Raw genomic sequence first — 17,372 nt, 5'->3', positions numbered from 1 at the left:
CTACTCAGTGCCGGGACCACAGGTGTGCTCTGCCTCTCAGTGTGTGCACTGTTAGGGACTGAATCCAGGCTTCGTGCATGCTAGGCAAGCCCTTTACCCACAGAGCCATGTTTCTAACCTGTAGAAAGCTATTTAAAACAATACAGTAAACAGAAATGCACAGGAATGGCGAGTTGAGGACTCCTACTGAAAGGGCATTAAATGATATGGAAGCAAGCTAGAGGCATGCTCCTAGATTTCCATCGATGAGAAGATAACTGTCATCATGAACTAAGTGACAGACACGGGAAGCAAGAGGCATTTACTCACAGAGAGATGGGACCGAGTGTTCCTAGAGCGAAGGCCAGGGCAAACGGAAGATCACCTAAATTTGGATGGAGACAAGCCAGCTACACACAATGATGAGCTGCACACAAAGGATCTTTCAGTTATGAAAGGAAACCCCAACAGTGGACCTAGGGAGGAAACATGCCAAACAAAAGCTCCGTTTTAGTGAGAAGTATGAAATCTATCAGAAATACCACAACTGTTTTAAAACCACTTTGTCTGTCTTTGACAGACAGAGAGGTTTAAAACTCTGCAAGTTTATAATATACTGTAAATAACTCTCAGCTTCCTCTGCCTTGAGGCTTCAGACCTTCAATAAAGGAATTCTCTCCTTGTCTGATATCCACAGACTTGGTGATATAGTCTCCTGTCAGAGAGGCAGGAATCCAACAGCATTCCACCCACAGAGGCTCTAGAAATGTCTCACCCATCATCTGATGAAAACATAGCGTCAGAGGTTCTTTGGCACCTACAGTTCCCTTGGATGCATAGAACATCATTGGGCACATGAGATGGAGCTGGGAGGCCAGTTGAGTCCTAACAATGGAAATCATGAGATGCTTCCTGACAGCAGTGGCAGAGGAAGTGAACCAGGAACCCCAACAGGGCAACTGGAAGTCTGAGGCTCAAACTGTGGTTGGAGACCGGAACTGCACGGTGACAGGTGATGCGATGACAGGCGATGCCACGCTGCCTAAGGCAGGCATCGCCATCAGGGGGTGGTGGGTGGGGGAGGGGGCTTGTCTGACAGAGGGCTAATACCCAATATATACAAAGATCTCAAGAAGTTAGACCCCAGAGAACCAAATAACCCTATTAAAAAATGGGGTACAGAGCTAAACAAAGAATTTTCACCTGAGGAATATTGAATGGCTGAGAAGCACCTAAAGAAATGTTCAATATCCTTAGTCATCAGGAAAATGCAAATCAAAACAACCCTGAGATTTCACCTCACACCAGTCAGAATGGCTAAGATCAAAAACTCAGGAGACAGCAGGTGTTGGCGAGGATGTGGAGAAAGAGGAACACTCCTCCACTGCTGGTGAGATTGCAAGCTGGTACTACCACTCTGGAAATCAGTCTGGCGGTTCCTCAGAAAACTGGGCATGATACTACCGGAGGACCCTGTTATACTACTCCTGGGCATATACCCAGAGGATTGCCCAGTATGTAATAAGGACACATGTCCCACTGTGTTCATAGCATCCCTATTTACAATAGCCAGAAACTGGAAAGAACCCAGATGTCCCTCAATAGAGGCATGGATACAGAAAATGTGGTATATTTACACTATGGAATACTACTCAGCTATTAAAAACAGTGAATTCATGAAATTCTTAGGCAAATGGGTGGAACTGGAAAATATCCTAAATGAGGTAACCCATTCACAAAAGAACACACATGGTATGCACTCACTGATAAGTGGATATTAGCCCAGAAGCTCAGAAAACCCAAGAAAGACTTCACATATCAAATGATGCCCAAGAAGAGAGAGGAGAGGCCCCTGGTCTGGGAAAGGCTCAGTTCAGCAGTGTAAGGGAATACCAGGACAGGGAAGTGGGAGAGGGTTGGGGAACAGGTGGAGGGAAGAGGGCTTATGGGACTTTTGGGGAGGGGGATCCAGGAAAGGGGAAATCATTTGAAATGTAAATAAAGAATATATCTAATAAAAAAGAAAGGATTTATAATAACAAAAAAACCTCACACCAAAACAAAAAAAACAAAAACAAAAAAGAAAAGAAAAGAGAAGTGTCCCCCCCCTATGGGCAGGATTTAGAAAGAAAGAGAACCACATTATCCCCCTTGTGGGCCAGAGGAAAGTGAGCCACCAAGGAGGGGGCCTCGGATGTAAAGAGTTCACAGAAGGAAAACTAGAAACAAATCCAAACTGTCTGGAAGAGAGGCTTTGAATGTTCTTATCACACAGAAAAATGTCTGAGATGATGAAGGGCCTAGGTACTTTGAGTTGATCAATACATGATATATAAACACACTAAACCATCACAATGTGTCCCATAAAGATGTGCAATTGTTCTGTCAATAAAAAAAGAAAATGTCTGAGGGCTCTTGGGAATTCACAGGAGATGCCATCCCAGGCAGAAGTCCAAGGCACTAAATTGGAATGGAAAGAAGCTTCTGGTAATGAGGGATGGATTTATCGCGTCTGACTTTAGACCGTCCATCACCCTCAAGCTGCCTCCTCTGGGGTTCATTTGTATGAAGATCACGTTAAAGGGATGCTGTTTTAGTCCTGAAATTTATCGTGGTTGTTGTAAATTTTCATCCTAAGACTTGGTCTGAATTCTCTCTTTGGGGGAAGGAAACCAGCATCCCTCGGGCTTCTGTACCAGCTTCACCTTCTCCCCAAAAGTCATCATCCTGGTACAGTGCAGATGCAGAGTGTCCTTCAACCCAAACGGCTGATGTGTTAAAGCTTGGGTCCCTTGACATTTGGGACTATAGAGAGTGGATGGAGGACAACTAAAGTCTTCATCACGGATCAGCCCACCAATGAGTTCACAGATGGATGATTGATGGGTCAGCCCACCAATGAGTTCACAGCTGGATGATTGATGGGTCAGCCCACCAATGAGTTCACAGCTGGATGATTGATGGGTCAGCCCACCAATGAGTTCACAATTGGATGGACTTTTAAGAATCGGTTCCTGGGGACATGACTGTGAAGGGTAAAGCATATCCTTGACATCTACTAGTTACTCATGCTGCTCTGCAGATGCCATGAACAGAGCAGCTTTTTCACAACACCTATCTCCCAGGATGTTTCTGCCTTGCTATGGACCTAAAAGCAATGGGGCTAGCCTAATAGGGTCCAAAAAGAACGATGCCGTCATCCAGGATAAATTCTTTTTCTTTTTCGTTCATCTCTCTTAGGCATGAATGTGTGTGTGTGTGTGTGTGTGTGTGTGTGTGTGTGTGGTATATGTTGTGTGTACTGGCTGGTTTTGTGTATCAACGACACAGGCTGGAGTTATCACAGAGAAAGGAATTTCAGTTGGGGAAGTGCTCCCATGTGATCCATCTGTGGGGCATTTCCTCAACTAGTGATCAAGGTGGGAGGGCCCCTTGTGGGTGGTACCATCTCTAGGCTGGGAGTCTTGGGTTCTATAAGAGAGCAGGCTGAGCAAGCCAGGGAAGCAAGCCAGTAAGGAACATCCGTCCATGACCTCTGCATCAGCTCCTGCTTCCTGACCTGCTTGAGTTCCAGTCCTGACTTCCTTCTGTGATGAACAGCGATGTAGAACTGTAAGCTGAAAAACCCTTTTCTCCCCAACTTGCTTCTTGGTCATGATGTTTGTGCAGGAATAGAAACCCTGACTAAGACATGGTGTATATGTGTGCATGCATGTGATATATGTGTGTGTATGTGTGGTATATGTGGTGTATGTGTGTGCATGCATGTGATATATATGTGTGTATGTGTTTGTGTATGGGTGTGTGTACCTGTGAGTATATGTATGTGTTGTATGTATTTGTGAATGTGTGTGTGTGAACCTATGTGTATGTGGTGTCTGTATTTGTGACTGTGAGTATGTGCCTGTGAGTGTGTGTATGTGGTGTATATATTTGTGAGTATGTGTGTATGGGTGTGTGTGAGTACCTGTGAATGTGTGTATTTGGTTTATGTATTTGTGAGTGTGTGTGGGTGAGTGAGTGTAAGTATCTGGCATATTTATTTGTGATTATATATGTAAGTATGTGTGAGAGTGTATTATGTGGTGTATGCATTTGTGAGTGTGTGTTTTAGAGAATATATGAGGCATATATATTTGGGAGTATATGGGGGGGCATTTGAGCATGACTGTGTATGCCTGCTTGTGAAATCCAGAGGTTGACTCTAGGTGTCTTTCTTGATCACTCAAGAGGGTCCCTACTCAACCACCTATTGTTTGAGACGGGCCTCTCACTGAACCTGGAGCTTACCAGTTTGGTTTTGGTTGCTAGCCGGTGGACTTCAAAGGTCTGCGTGTCTCCCTGGCCTACTGCTAGACTGCTTATTTGTTTGTTTTTGTTTTTGTTTTGTTTTTTAAATAAGGAAACTGAGGTTCTGAGAAGTCTGTTGACTTAAAACACCCAACTAATAGGCATCACAGAGGACGGAAGGTTAAGCCAGGGTCTGATGTTCTCCAGCTAACCACCTCTCCTCATCTTTTCCTCACTTGTCGAGACTTAACAGGCACTTCTCGATAGACACGATGACAGTCCCAGCTGGAAGTTTGACTCAACATGGATAATCAGAGGTGTGACAACTGTGCCTCTGCCAGCAGCCCTGGGAAGCCAGCTGTGCCAGCAGCCTGTGGGGCCATGACATGCTCCAGATGACTCGGTCTGCATGCAGGCTCCCTAATCCCTCCCCCCCCCCCCCCCCCCCCCGTTACTTTGTCAGACACCTACATAGAGTGGCCAGGGAAGGGTTCAGGGAAGGAGAGCCGTAGGTTGTGGAGGCTCACAAAACACCAGAGAAAGGTGGCGTTCGAAGTGCTACAATAATAAACAAGCAGAAATCAAGGAGACAGACCGTAGACAAGAGGGCTAAAGATGCTTCCTGTGGAAGGTGTGACACTGTGTGTGTGTGTTGGGGGGGGGGATTTTTAGCTCTCTTTGATAAACACTTCTTTACACAAGCATTTTTTCATAAATCATCTGAGAATAAGTTGGGGTCATGGTTCCCACCAATCCTAAAATATTCCAATGTATATTTCTTAAAAGCAAATATATTCTTCAATATGTATGTCATATGATTATGTAAATGAGGAAATATGACCCACAGCACTATGGAGTTAAGCAGAGGTTCAAGGAAAGCGTTGGCCACCAGGACATCCCTGAAATTAGAGGCCAGGATTAGATAGTGAGAAATTTCAGTGTTTGTCCCTACAGGCCCGGTTTCATCGAGGGGTGTTGAGGGGGGTCCCACTGGTCTCAGATAAGACATCAGGGCTCGCCCCTTAGCATAGATACTGTTTCTGGGTCCCTTAATTCAAATCAGCGTCTTAAAGCATCTCAGGAAAAATCCAGTTTCCCTGTTGTGTCTTTGAGGGAACTGAGTGAAGTCTACAAAGGCCAGGGCAATGGATTCTCAGATACCATCGATACACAACTTAATAACATAATTCATAAAAGAATGTATTTTGTTTGTTAGAAATTCAGACTGGAGCTGATGATAAGGCCAGTGTTCTTTGCTTCCCACCTTCAAACAGCCCTCTCCATCCCCTCGGATGCAGCCATCAGTTAAAATTAAATGTGTGTTTTTCCTGGGTGCTTACATGTGTGCATACATGTAAGCCTTGTAGAAATGTGCTTTACTGCACCTCTTTAAAACGCTGCTTCTCGCTGGGCAGTGGTGGCACTCTTAATCCCAGCACTTGGGAGGCAGAGGTAGGCAAATTTCTGAGTTCGAGTCCAGCCTGGTCTACAGAGTGAGTTCCAGGGCAGCCATGGCTACACAGAAAAACCCTGTCTCAAAAAAACCAAATCCCCCGTCCCCCCAAAAGCACTGCTTCTCAAGCGCCCCAATACTGTGGCCCTTTAATATAGCTCCTCATGGTGTGGTGACACCCAGCCATAAAATTATTTTTGCTGCTACTTCATAACTGTAATTTTGCTACTGTTATGAATCTGAGTATAAAACTATCTGATATATAACCCTTATGGGAGTGATAACCAACAGGTTAAGGACAGATGCTTTAGAAGATTGGGGATGGGAGGCTTTTAAAAGGACTTGATTTTAGTGGAGTCTCAAAAAGAGGCAAGGATGACATAAAGAAATTTTATTTTCTTCACCTGACTGGTTAGGAGTGCCTCATGTGCCTATGTGCCTCATGTTCCTCATGTCCCTCAAACCCTCACGACCCTTGTGTGCCCCATGTCCCATGTGTGCCTATGCATCCTTTCATCCTGTATATTAAGCAGTTTCAGATAAGCGGTTTTTGGTTTTGTTTTGTTTTTTGTCTGAACCACTGAGAGATCAATAAGGGATCATGATCTGCACTGACCTCAGAATACTTCAGCATGTATTTCCCAAGGTCAAAGTCATTCTCTTAAGTGTGCAGTCTAATTATCCAAATGGGGAAATATAACACCGGCCCACAGCTATTATCTAATAGTACAGATCTTGATTTCATTCACAGGCCTTTTTCCTAAACAGAAGCTTTATATTATGATCCCTTCTGTTTCTCGTGTCTTAAAAACCTGCATGCATGTGGACAGCCCAATGTTTTTAGTGGGTGCAAAGTTACCTTCAGTATAGGTGTCTGCTAGCTTGTGTAGACCCTCCACCCTCCACTTGAATGTTTGTGGCTGTGGCTTTGAATCACTGTTTCAATAAAAAACCTGTGAGGACTCAGAATGTCAAGGAAATTTCCTTTAAGAAGAATTTTAATTAAAAAAACGTTGTTATTTATAAAATTGAGTAATGGGATCATAAAACACCATAATTTTTTTAGACATTTTTAAAGACTTATTTTTTCTTGCTTGAAAGGAGGGTCAAACCATTTAGGGAAGTTCTTGAAGAACAATTCTTAGGAAGGTCAATCACATTGGTGCTGATATCTTCCCACACCGTGCTGGGGAACTGTCACCAGACTATTGTGGTCTTATCTGTTGGTGTTGATTTGGTCCCACTTAGCATCATGGTCAACACAAGGGTGTTTTCTGGCTCCTGACATTCTTCTCCTGTGCATTCAGCAAACTTCCGCTAGGGGGATGGGTGCTATCTCTGGTTTGTGTGAAGCATAGCGTCCCATCTGCACTGGCAGGATTTCAGCAAAGATAGTAAAGAAACATTTATCAAGAAAATCAAAGCTGGTCTTGCCAAGTGTGGTCTAGAGAGATTTGTTTCCTCAATGCATGAGCGGCCCTCTCACTGCCGGGAAACAAGAGTTGACTTTGAAAAGCTTCGGAGGGGACAGGCCTTTGGATCTAAGCCTGGAGCGCCTGTCAACCCCTCGTGATCCAGTGGTTTTAAAGTAGCCATATTCTTGGAGATGCGAAAGCCAACAGCTCTGAACCAATTCTACGACATACTCAGTCCCAGAGAATTTTAGCGGCTTTGATAGACAGGATAGATTCAAGAGGGCAGAAGAGGGAGAGAGTTTGAGGATGGCGGTGGGAAAGGTGGAATCACGCTGGGATGAGGAATGTTTGCTGTGAGGCAGGGGGAGCAGAGAGTGAAGAAAGACTTCAGTACACTACACACCACGCTCCAAAAGAGGGCATTTGGTGAGAATTGACTGTCATTACAGTGTTGGTCTATATGACAAGAAGCCCAGCGAAGTGGCCTTCCCAAAGAGAAGAAAAACGATGTATTTCTGCACGCATGTGCCTTGCCAATCATCCAGACAGACAAGCTTATGGCCCCTCAGAGCAACTCAGTTCATGTTTTTATGCAGATCACTGTGTGATCAAAGTGTCATTCCCAGACTAGAAACTGGCACATACTATTTTCCTTGGAAGACTTGAGAAACGAGAGAAAATAACAGTTGGGGATTGTGCTCAGTGAGGAAAGCAGCACTCAGGAGCTGTGTTACTCCATGTGTGCTCCGTGGGCCAGCAGCCTCCACCTCATCCTTGTTAGAAAAGCAAACGAACACATCTCATTCCAGCCCTACTGAGCCAACATCAAGTCCGTGGGGGAGGAGCAGGAGCCGTGGTTGGGAGAGCTTTAGAGCTCCTCTGTGCTGAGGCTTGCAGAATCCTCTGGATGAGGTTTCAAATAGGAAGGTCCAATACATGGTTCCCATGAAGAGATAAAGTAGACCTAATGCCACCTCTGCTATTCTGGAGGCAGAAGCAGGAAGATCACAAGTTCAAGACCAGCCTGGGAAACTGAGCTCCTGCCTCAAAATAAAGAGTGCACAAAAATGCAGCATGTGTGAGGTCTTGAAGTTAACCCTTGGCATTGCTAAATAAATAAATAAGCAAATGAATGAATGAATGAATGAATGAATCAATGGCAAGTGTGTTCCGAGGGCACTGACTAAGAACAATGACACAGCAATGACATGGTTTATGTTTATTGAGTATTTTCTAGGTTCTGCAATAAATATTTTGTCCAAATTTACTGTTAAATCCACATATTTTATTGATCAAGAAACCAAGGTTGAAGGTTTACAGTAATAGCTAAGGAAGAGCCTGCTCCATAGCTACAATACTATGTGGCCTGGCTACTGTCTTGATTTCAATACATAAATCAATTATGCTTTTAACAGACTTGGTTTCATGTCCTTTGTGGACAGGATCAGCATCTTAGGTTCTCCCCAGAGTCCTTGGAACATAACAGAATGCTTAGGGTGTAGTAGGAACTTGTTCACTGAGTTCATGACATTAAGGCCAGAGAGGACTATTTTCTTGCTTTTGGGATATAACTTGTGGCTGAGATGGAGAATGAATTCAACCCATGTCTTAGCAGAAGAAAAGTCCATCCATGTCTCTGGTAATTCATTTGTTCGGCCCTAACACCTATAGACTACAGGAAAATTCCCCTCCAGTCTGACCTGCTCCTCTCCCACACTTCTTTCCTGCTTCCTGCTTCCCTTTCTCCCATTTCCTCTGCTTGAATGTCCACACATGCTTCTTCCCTCCCTCCCTCCCTCCCTCCCTCCCTCCCTCCCTCCCTCCCTCCCTCCCTTTCCTTCCTTTCTTTTTTTCCTCCATCCCTCCATCCTTTCCTCCCTCCATCCTTTCCTCCCTCCTTCTCTCCCTCCTCCCTTCCTCTCACACCATCTCTTCCATTTCTTTTGTCTTCCACAGTGGTCACCTGATTAGGTGTAGGAAAATAAAGATATCTGAATTTTACCACGACTTGTATTTTTTTAGATAAGCAAAGTAGAATGGAATTGGTGAGGAGATTAGGAGTGTTTTCTAGGGAACCGGTCCACTGTACCCTAAGATCCATGCCCCACAAATAGAATGGAAGCAGTAGAGAGTAGGGGCTCAGAGAGTATGTGTCTGGTCCAGTGAGCTGATTGGTGAGAGAAGACTTGTTGCCAGGGGTAACAGAATTCATGACATGGAAACAGCATAGGACTGGGGTCTGTGACCTGTACCCTCTGTGGGAGGAGACCTGTGATTGGGAGGGAGGGAACAATGGAGGAAGTGAAGGGGAGAGGGTTTACCTGCCAGTTCCCCCCACACTCTTATCTGTTGTTCTTGTCATATTGAGCCTGTAGAAGTCGTGGTTTTGATGTGTTGTTGCATCTTTGCAACACTGAAGTATGGAGTAACAGCTGTGGGAACAGGCATCGTTGTTTCAGGCCTGCTTTCTGGGATCGTAGCTAGTTCTGACCCTGTCAGGAGATTTTCCTATTTCCAGATAACTATAATGACTTTATGGCTTTCTTCTTTCACTTATAAATTGATGGCTATATTAGTAATAGATTTGCTAAAATGTTGAGCCTGTCTTTGTATTTCCAGTAAGAGTCATACATTCAAGGGGTAGCCTCATTCATTTTTAGACTGAATACATTCTTGGATTTTCTTGCCTGAGATGGTCAACAGTATCTTTAAGTTGTTTAACCCTCTGTCTTACATTCCATGCAAGCGCGTTTTCTGGTCCCCTTTTCTTGGCTACCCGTGCTTCTACCCTCTTAACTGATGTTGATCAGCTTTTCCAGTTCTCCAGGCAGACCCTTTCCTTCTCCCTCATCTTCCCTCTGGCCCACAGCATCTTCAGGGTTCACCCCTACTCCCTTTCCTTCTCTAAGCATACCCTAAACCTTCACATAGGAGGCCCTGATCTTAGGTGGAGCCTAGCTGTAATACTGTCAATATTTCCCCAGCATTCTCTCTGTGTTGCAGCTATGTGGCACACGGCTAGCAGTGTACCTGCATCGAGACGGCAACTCTCTTTCCCTTTTCGGACTTTTCTTTTTGCACGAAGGTCACATTCATAGTGTATAAAGTAACCATTCACTCTTTAAAACACACAGTTCACTGTACTTTACTTTTTCAACGCTGCAACTGTTGTCTATCTAGTGAGTTTCATCATCTCTAAAGAAAAGTCTGCGATCATGGAGCACCAACTCGTTGGTCCCCTTCCTCTCTACGTGCAGCAACGTCCTCTGTATGTCTGTGTTAGCTGACTGCTCAGGCTTCTACAGTCCTGGGTATTGCTATGACAAATACCAGAGACAACAGCTTTAGGGAGAAAGGGTTTATTTTACACTTAGATTCAGTCTGTCATGGTAGAAGGGGGTGATGGAGGAACTCACATCATGGCAGACAGGAAGCAGAACATTTCAGTTACAGGAAGTATCTAGGACAGTATCTAGTTCTCCAGGATATGCCCTGAGTCACTCAGTTCTCCAACCAGGCTCCACCTTCTGCAATTCCCCCTCCTAAGAGCTCATTCCTGTTTGGTGTGCATCAGTGGATTGGACCATTCAGTCAGTCAGAATCCTCGTGGTATAATCATCTTTGTAAATGTCCTCACAGATGCATCCAGAAATGTACTTTCCTAATGTTCCAGTCCTTCCCGCTTAATTAACCAAGTTTCAATGGAGACAGACCATCATACAGATGTTCCATCAACCACCAAACAAGAAAATACCCCCATAGGCTTACCATAGGCCAATTTTCTCAATTGATGTTTGTTCTTCCAAAATGACTTTAGCTGGTGTTAAGTTGACCTAAAACATGAGGTTTCTTCTTCCAAAATGACTCTAGCTTATTTCAAGTTGACATAAAACTAGCCTGCACATGTTATATACATGTATGAAGATTTTCTAAGAAAACATCATTTTATATAATTAATATATGCTAATAAAGATTTTAAGAATAATTTTTTAAAGCCAATATGGAACAAATTCTACAATCCTGTCAGGTTGTCTCATTTACATGCCTCTAGCTGTTGATATTAATAAAAATCAAATTCCCATCAGCAGGTGTGATGCCCAGGACCCTGCTGTGGGTGTCACAGGCATCGCTAACAGGTACTTAACCATTTTGGACATTGCTAATATTGAAACTGATTTTGTTTTTCAGTAAGAGATGCTAAAAATCTGGTACCTATGGACCCCAATGGCTTGTCAGATCCCTACGTAAAACTGAAACTGATCCCTGATCCCAAAAGTGAGAGCAAGCAGAAGACCAAGACCATCAAGTGCTCCCTCAACCCGGAGTGGAATGAAACCTTCAGATTGTAAGTGGAAATCTCCATGACCCAGCATGAGCGACAGAGCCTGAGGTGTAGACCACCAGGGACTGGGGCGTTCCTCCCTTCTCCCTCTGCCTCCCTCCCTCTGTCCCACTTCCTCTTCCATCTGGATTGCAGTATTTTGAACCAGGAGAAAATAAAAACATTAATACAGTTGAGACTGCTTGTAGTGTGGAAGGTGGGCTGGTAGATGGGATTGGGTGTGTGCTGCTTGGTGACAGTTAATTAGTGAGGCATAATCTATGGGTTATATTGACAAAATCTCTAGGACTGAGTTTAAATGATGCTGGGTTCACAGCCTACTGGGAGAACTATATCAGCTTCACTTTAGTGTCTTCTCTAACAAGGAAGAGTCTCAATGTGCCTGGGCCAGTGGTTGTTAAAAGTAGCAGATGATAGGTACTGAGCAGGTATGATGTACAATCAAGCACTAGCTAGACAATCTGATGAGTAATCTCTGCTTAATTCACTCCTATTTTAGGCATGGGGCTTGCCCAAGAGGCTCCTTTGTGAGTAGAAGGTAGAGCAGGATGCAGCTATACAGGGTTTGACCCCAGAGGTCATGTTATAGCCACAGGCTGGCAGCATGGTTCTTGGGGGGGCAGCCTCATAGTCTGGCCTCTTTTTCAGGATAAAGCAAGGACTACCTGGGCCTCTCAGGGCCATGTTACAGAACAGTTTCCCCCGAGACACTAACAAGAGGTTTCTGCGTGCAGTCTCTGCTTCCTATTCAAGTCGGATGTGTGCAAATGCACACACATGCATGCCCAGTGATGCCTTGGGTGTTGGGATGTTTCCCAGTGACTGTCCATGGGAATTAGAACAGAGACAGCAGACATAGATGGGCCTGCTTCTGTTGGAGCTGGCTTAGGTCCCCAACCTGAGCCACGGGCTGTCAAACAGAATGAGCCCCTACTCCCAGAGGAATAGAAACCAAGTGTGTCTGCTGCAGCAGCTTGTGTCAGGATTGCTACCTGAGGGTATTGTCCTTTTGTACATTTCATCTGCTGGAGAAGTCATGATGGCCTCCACTGATTCTCTCTCTCTCTCTCTCTCTCTCTCTCTCTCTCTCTCTCTCTCTCTCTCTCTCTCTCTCTCTCTCTCCTCTCTCTCCCTCCTTCCCTCCCTCACCTCGTCCCTCCTTCCCTCTCTCCAGTCAGCTGAAGGAATCAGACAAAGACAGAAGACTGTCTGTAGAGATCTGGGATTGGGACCTGACCAGCAGGAATGACTTCATGGGATCTCTGTCGTTTGGGATTTCAGAACTACAGAAAGCCGGTGTGGATGGCTGGTAAGGATTCTGCATTGGAAACAACTAAGCACTTTGGTCCATCAGACATGGGATCAAATATGTTTTCATTTAAAAGTGCAACATGAAAACAGAAGCCCAAGGCGATGATGACTTATAGCTTGGCTCAGCCTCACCAATGTGCCTTGTTTGGCTCTTCAGTTCACAAATCAGCAATTAGTTGGGCCTGGTAGCACAGGCCTTTCATCCTAGCTAAGGCAGACTGGGGCTGGCAAGGTGAAGGCCTGGCTGGAGAGCAGAGTGAGGGCTTCAACATAAAAAGTGGAAGAGGGTCTGGGAGATGGCTGGCCAAGGGGGCACTTGCAGCATGCACGGTGCTTGCTGTATAAGCGCAAGGACTTGAATTCAGATCCCCACTCACGTAAAAGCAGGCGGAACAAAAGCAGCATGTATCTGTTACCTCAGCACTAGCATGGCAAGGGGGCCAGAAACTGGGGCAGGCAGAAACAAGCAAACCCCTAGAACTCACTGGGTGGTGTGTCTGACCAATTGATGAGTTCCAGCTTCGATAAAAGAACCTTCAAAAAGCCAAGTAGAGAGTTACTGAAAAAGGCACTCAACTTCAACCTTTGCCTCTCCAAGCCTGTGCGAACGTGTGCACACATGCACACACACTGCACACTGCACACACACACACACACACACACACACACACTGCACACTGCACACTGCACACTGCACACACACACACACACACATACACACACACACACACCATCAGACAGACTGTAACTGTGAATAACTGACTATCAAGCAAGATATGGTTCCCTCTTGGTCACAGTTCTTACCCTAGTTCACCACCCCTGCCCTAGGGCACCCAGCTTCGTGGCACTAAAGCCATCTTAGGAGTTTACCAGAGAGATCTGAGCAACCCATTGTCCAGTCTTGACTCCTTAAGGATGTGTGCCCCTGTCCACAGTGCCTCCCCAGCCCGCCCATAGTCACCAATAATGTTTTATTTCTTCTGGAGTTTTTGCTTTGCTCCATTCTAATGCCAGAACGAAGCATCCTCATCCAATGTTTCCAACAGGGAAGTGGGTCGGCCCCGTGGGGACCACTTTACAGTCACCTGAGTAAAAAGAGTAAGGATCAGTGGTCTAACCTGGCCTCCAAGCTGTCGCTTTGGGGAAAGTGGTAACTGAAGCTGTTCTTAGTTCTTAAAGATAAATTAACTCCTCTTTAAATTGTCTCACTCGGGACTTCTTCAGTTCCAAGTGAAACAAAAGACAAATCAGACTGACTTCTCAAGAGAGAGAACACATCATCCAGTCTCACATCCACATCTTCCACCTTAGAGCTTCCTAGTTGATTGATCTTGGGTTCTTACTCAAATGGACAAAACATTCTAGTCCTAGGGGGTGCATGAGGAAAGATGATGGGTGTGTTTTCGTGGAACTCATGAGGGAGTGGAGATAAACCTTGAACAAGAAATTACTCACAAGTCAAAGACCATGTTATGAGAGAGGTGATGTGGACGGAAACATGTTGGGGGTTGGTGCTAAACAAAGCACAATTCAGAAGTGGTTAAAAATTTCATACTTAGCCGGATAGTGGTGGTGGTGCATGCCCTTAGTCCCAGCACTTGGGAGGCAGAGGCAGGCAAATCTCTGTGAGTTCGAGGCCAGCCTGGTCTATAGAGGGAATTCCAGGACAGACAGGTACACAGAGAAACCCTACCTCAAAACACGCCCCCCCCCAAAAAAAAAACCTTGACATGCTTGTAAAATAATGATCATGAGTCAAGGCTGCCCTCAGCTCTACTGAGGAGGAGCATCTGACTCCATGGGAGGATTTGATAGACTGATGTCTGGGAAATTGGTGTTTGGGAATAGCTTGGCTACATTAAATCACACATGTATGCAAACGTGCACACACACGCAATGTGCGCAGTCTTGAGGCTCTGTCATCTGCCAGCCTGAATGGCCTTAACTCACTTTTCCGTAAGTTCACATCTTTGAAGAACAGGGGCCACCTGCACACTGCTACTAAATTAACCAGAGTGACACAGTGGGAGGAAGGAAACACTTAATGAGAAAGCACTAGTGTGCTGTGACAAGTCCAATCGTCCTTTGTCCCCTTCATCAATTTGGGATACTTCCCCCTGCCTTGTTCCTGTCTTCATGGATGCGTGGACAGGGTGTCCTTTCTCTGCAAGTCCGTGATCCCTGGTAGGTAGAAGTGAGGCGGGAGAGAGCATAGTAATAATAATTGCAATAAGAAGAGTTACTACTGACTAGTTCTGACCAATGCCAGGCCCTAGGCTGAACACACAGCGCAGGAGTCACAGGTACCGAAAAGCATGGCTTCTTTTGTGAAAACCATCCTTAGACTTTCTCATGGTGGCCACAGAGTAGGTGTCTTTGGCTGGTGGTGCTGTCCAGGCTTCTCTCCTGCAGAGCAGCCATTCTGAACCGTGCACCTCACTTCCCAAGAGCAAGTCTGGCCCCACCTCACTTTGAGGCATCTTACTGGCTCCCTGCTTGCACCTCAGGTTCCTGATTTCTTCCTCAGTGTGTCTCCTCCCCACAGGGCACAATGCATCAGGAGAGGGTTTAGCCCCAGATCACATCTGGCCATATTTGTTTGGTTTTTTGTTTGTTTGTTTGTTTGTTTGTTTTCCTCCTCAGTGTTTCTGGGACTTCGTGGAAAGATGGTAGCTCTATCCCAGGTACCCACCTGCTCCCTTCTAATGCCCCCCTTTCTCCCTCCCCCAGTTGCTATGATGGCACAGTCTATGAAGGCAGGACCGTATGAAGGAGCTACCCTCCTTCCAACTCCCCACTCCTTTCTTTCCCAGGCTGGCTAAACTGCATGAGGAGCTTAAGTCCATTTTCAGAAACAAAGCTGTTTTTCTTGCATCTCTGAAGATGCTTTCTGAGCATTTAGCCCAGCACACCGACAGCCTTCTGCCTGCCTGCTCTACTCAAACAATTTTAAATGACAACAACAAAAAGACAATTGTTTGCTTAAAACAGTTGTTGACTGGAACAGTTTTCCTGGGAGAAATTTAACAAGAGCTGTGCATTTGACCCAATCAAAGAGAGAGACAGTGAAAGACGCAAGAGACCTGAATATGATAATCAGATGAGTTGCTTAGCATGCACGAGTGCCTGCCTGGTTCCTTCCTCAATGCCACGCATCGTAGATGTGTTGGTGTAGGCCTGTGCCCCCCTAGGCGTAATCCCAGCACTAGGAAGGTAGAGGTAGCATGAGTCAGAAGTTCAAGGTCGTCCTGAGCTGTAAAATATGTTCAAGGTCAACCTGAGCTGTGTGAGACACTGTGTGTGTGTGTGTGTGTGTGTGTGTGCACTTGTGCACATGCCTCTGTCTGCCTCTCCGTGTCTGTCTGTCTGTCTCTCTGTGTCTGTCTGTCTCTGTCTCTCTGTGTGTCTGTGTCTGTCTATCTGTCTCTCTGTGTGTCTGTCTGTCTGGGTCTGTCTGCCTGTCTCTCTGTGTGTGTGTGTCTGTCTGTTTCTCTCTGTGTCTGTTTCTGTGTGAGTCTCTGTCTATCTGTCTGTCAGTCTGTCTGTCTTTTTCTCTCTGTCTCTGTGTGTGTCTCTGTCTTTGTGTCTGTCTCTCTGTGTGTCTCTCTGTATGTCTGTCTCTGTCTCTGTGTGTGTGTGTGCGCGCGCGCGCACTTGTGCACATGCCCCTGTCTGCCTCTCCGTGTCTGTCTGTCTGTCTCTCTGTGTCTGTCTGTCTCTGTCTCTCTGTGTGTCTGTGTCTGTCTATCTGTCTCTCTGTGTGTCTGTCTGTCTGGGTCTGTCTGCCTGTCTCTCTGTGTGTGTGTGTGTGTCTGTCTGTTTCTCTCTGTGTCTGTTTCTGTGTGAGTCTCTGTCTATCTGTCTGTCTGTCTTTTTCTCTCTGTCTCTGTGTGTGTCTCTCTCTGTCTTTGTGTCTGTCTCTCTGTGTGTCTCTCTCTGTATGCCTGTCTCTGTCTCTCTCTCTCTCTCTCTCTCTCACTCTCTCTCTGTGTGTGTGTGTCTGTCTCTCAAAAAAAGTAGAATTACTAGTAATAATTTTTTAAGGCACCCTGAACCTGATGGGCCAACTAGACTAGCTAGGAAAGTCCCCAGATGTCTTCTGCTCCTGCTTCCCAGCACTGAGATTACAGGCCTATGGTGCCACACCTAGGTTGCTTTATGTGGATGCTGCAGTTCTAAACTCGGGTGCCTTCAGCTTGGGCAGCAAGCACTTTACTGACTGAGCTATCTTCCCAGGCCCCCAGAGAGTCTTGTACACTCTCCGATGTTAAATAAGTCACATGCCACCTTGCAAACTCAGTTCCTTCTACAGCAGGAGCTGGGCTCCTCCAGCCTTCCTGCTGCATTATATATCACGTGTTGTGTGATGTTGACAGTGCTCGTCTACGTCAGTAACAGATCTGGAAAAAAATCCTCTGGCCAAATACTGTTGTACAGCAGGTGCCGCTGGCATTCAGTTACAGGAACATTCAGTACAGACTTGCCTCGGGGAGCAGTAGGCTAGACCTAGAGCTCAGGGGTGCAGGGGCCTCTGCCACCGAGATTTGGGTTTAGTACAATCTATGACGCCCACATCATGAGG

The 17,372-nt window shown here is 45.7% G+C and overlaps 1 protein-coding gene across 1 annotated transcript in view; it reads left to right on the top strand.

Moving 5' to 3' along the window:
- Positions 1 to 17,372, top strand: part of Prkcb (protein kinase C beta) — a 350,016-nt gene that overhangs the window by 228,960 nt on the left and 103,684 nt on the right. Inside the window, exons 6-7 of the mRNA XM_052199809.1 lie at positions 11,326 to 11,482; positions 12,654 to 12,788. Of these exons, the coding sequence (XP_052055769.1) occupies positions 11,326 to 11,482; positions 12,654 to 12,788 (292 nt within the window). The remainder of the gene's footprint in view (positions 1 to 11,325; positions 11,483 to 12,653; positions 12,789 to 17,372) is intronic.

This window comes from Apodemus sylvaticus, chromosome 1, assembly GCF_947179515.1.
Source record: "Apodemus sylvaticus chromosome 1, mApoSyl1.1, whole genome shotgun sequence".
NCBI classification, from domain to species: Eukaryota; Metazoa; Chordata; class Mammalia; order Rodentia; family Muridae; genus Apodemus; species Apodemus sylvaticus.
The sequence above is the reverse complement of the archived record's forward strand: the minus strand, read 5'-3'. Positions and strand labels throughout refer to the sequence as shown.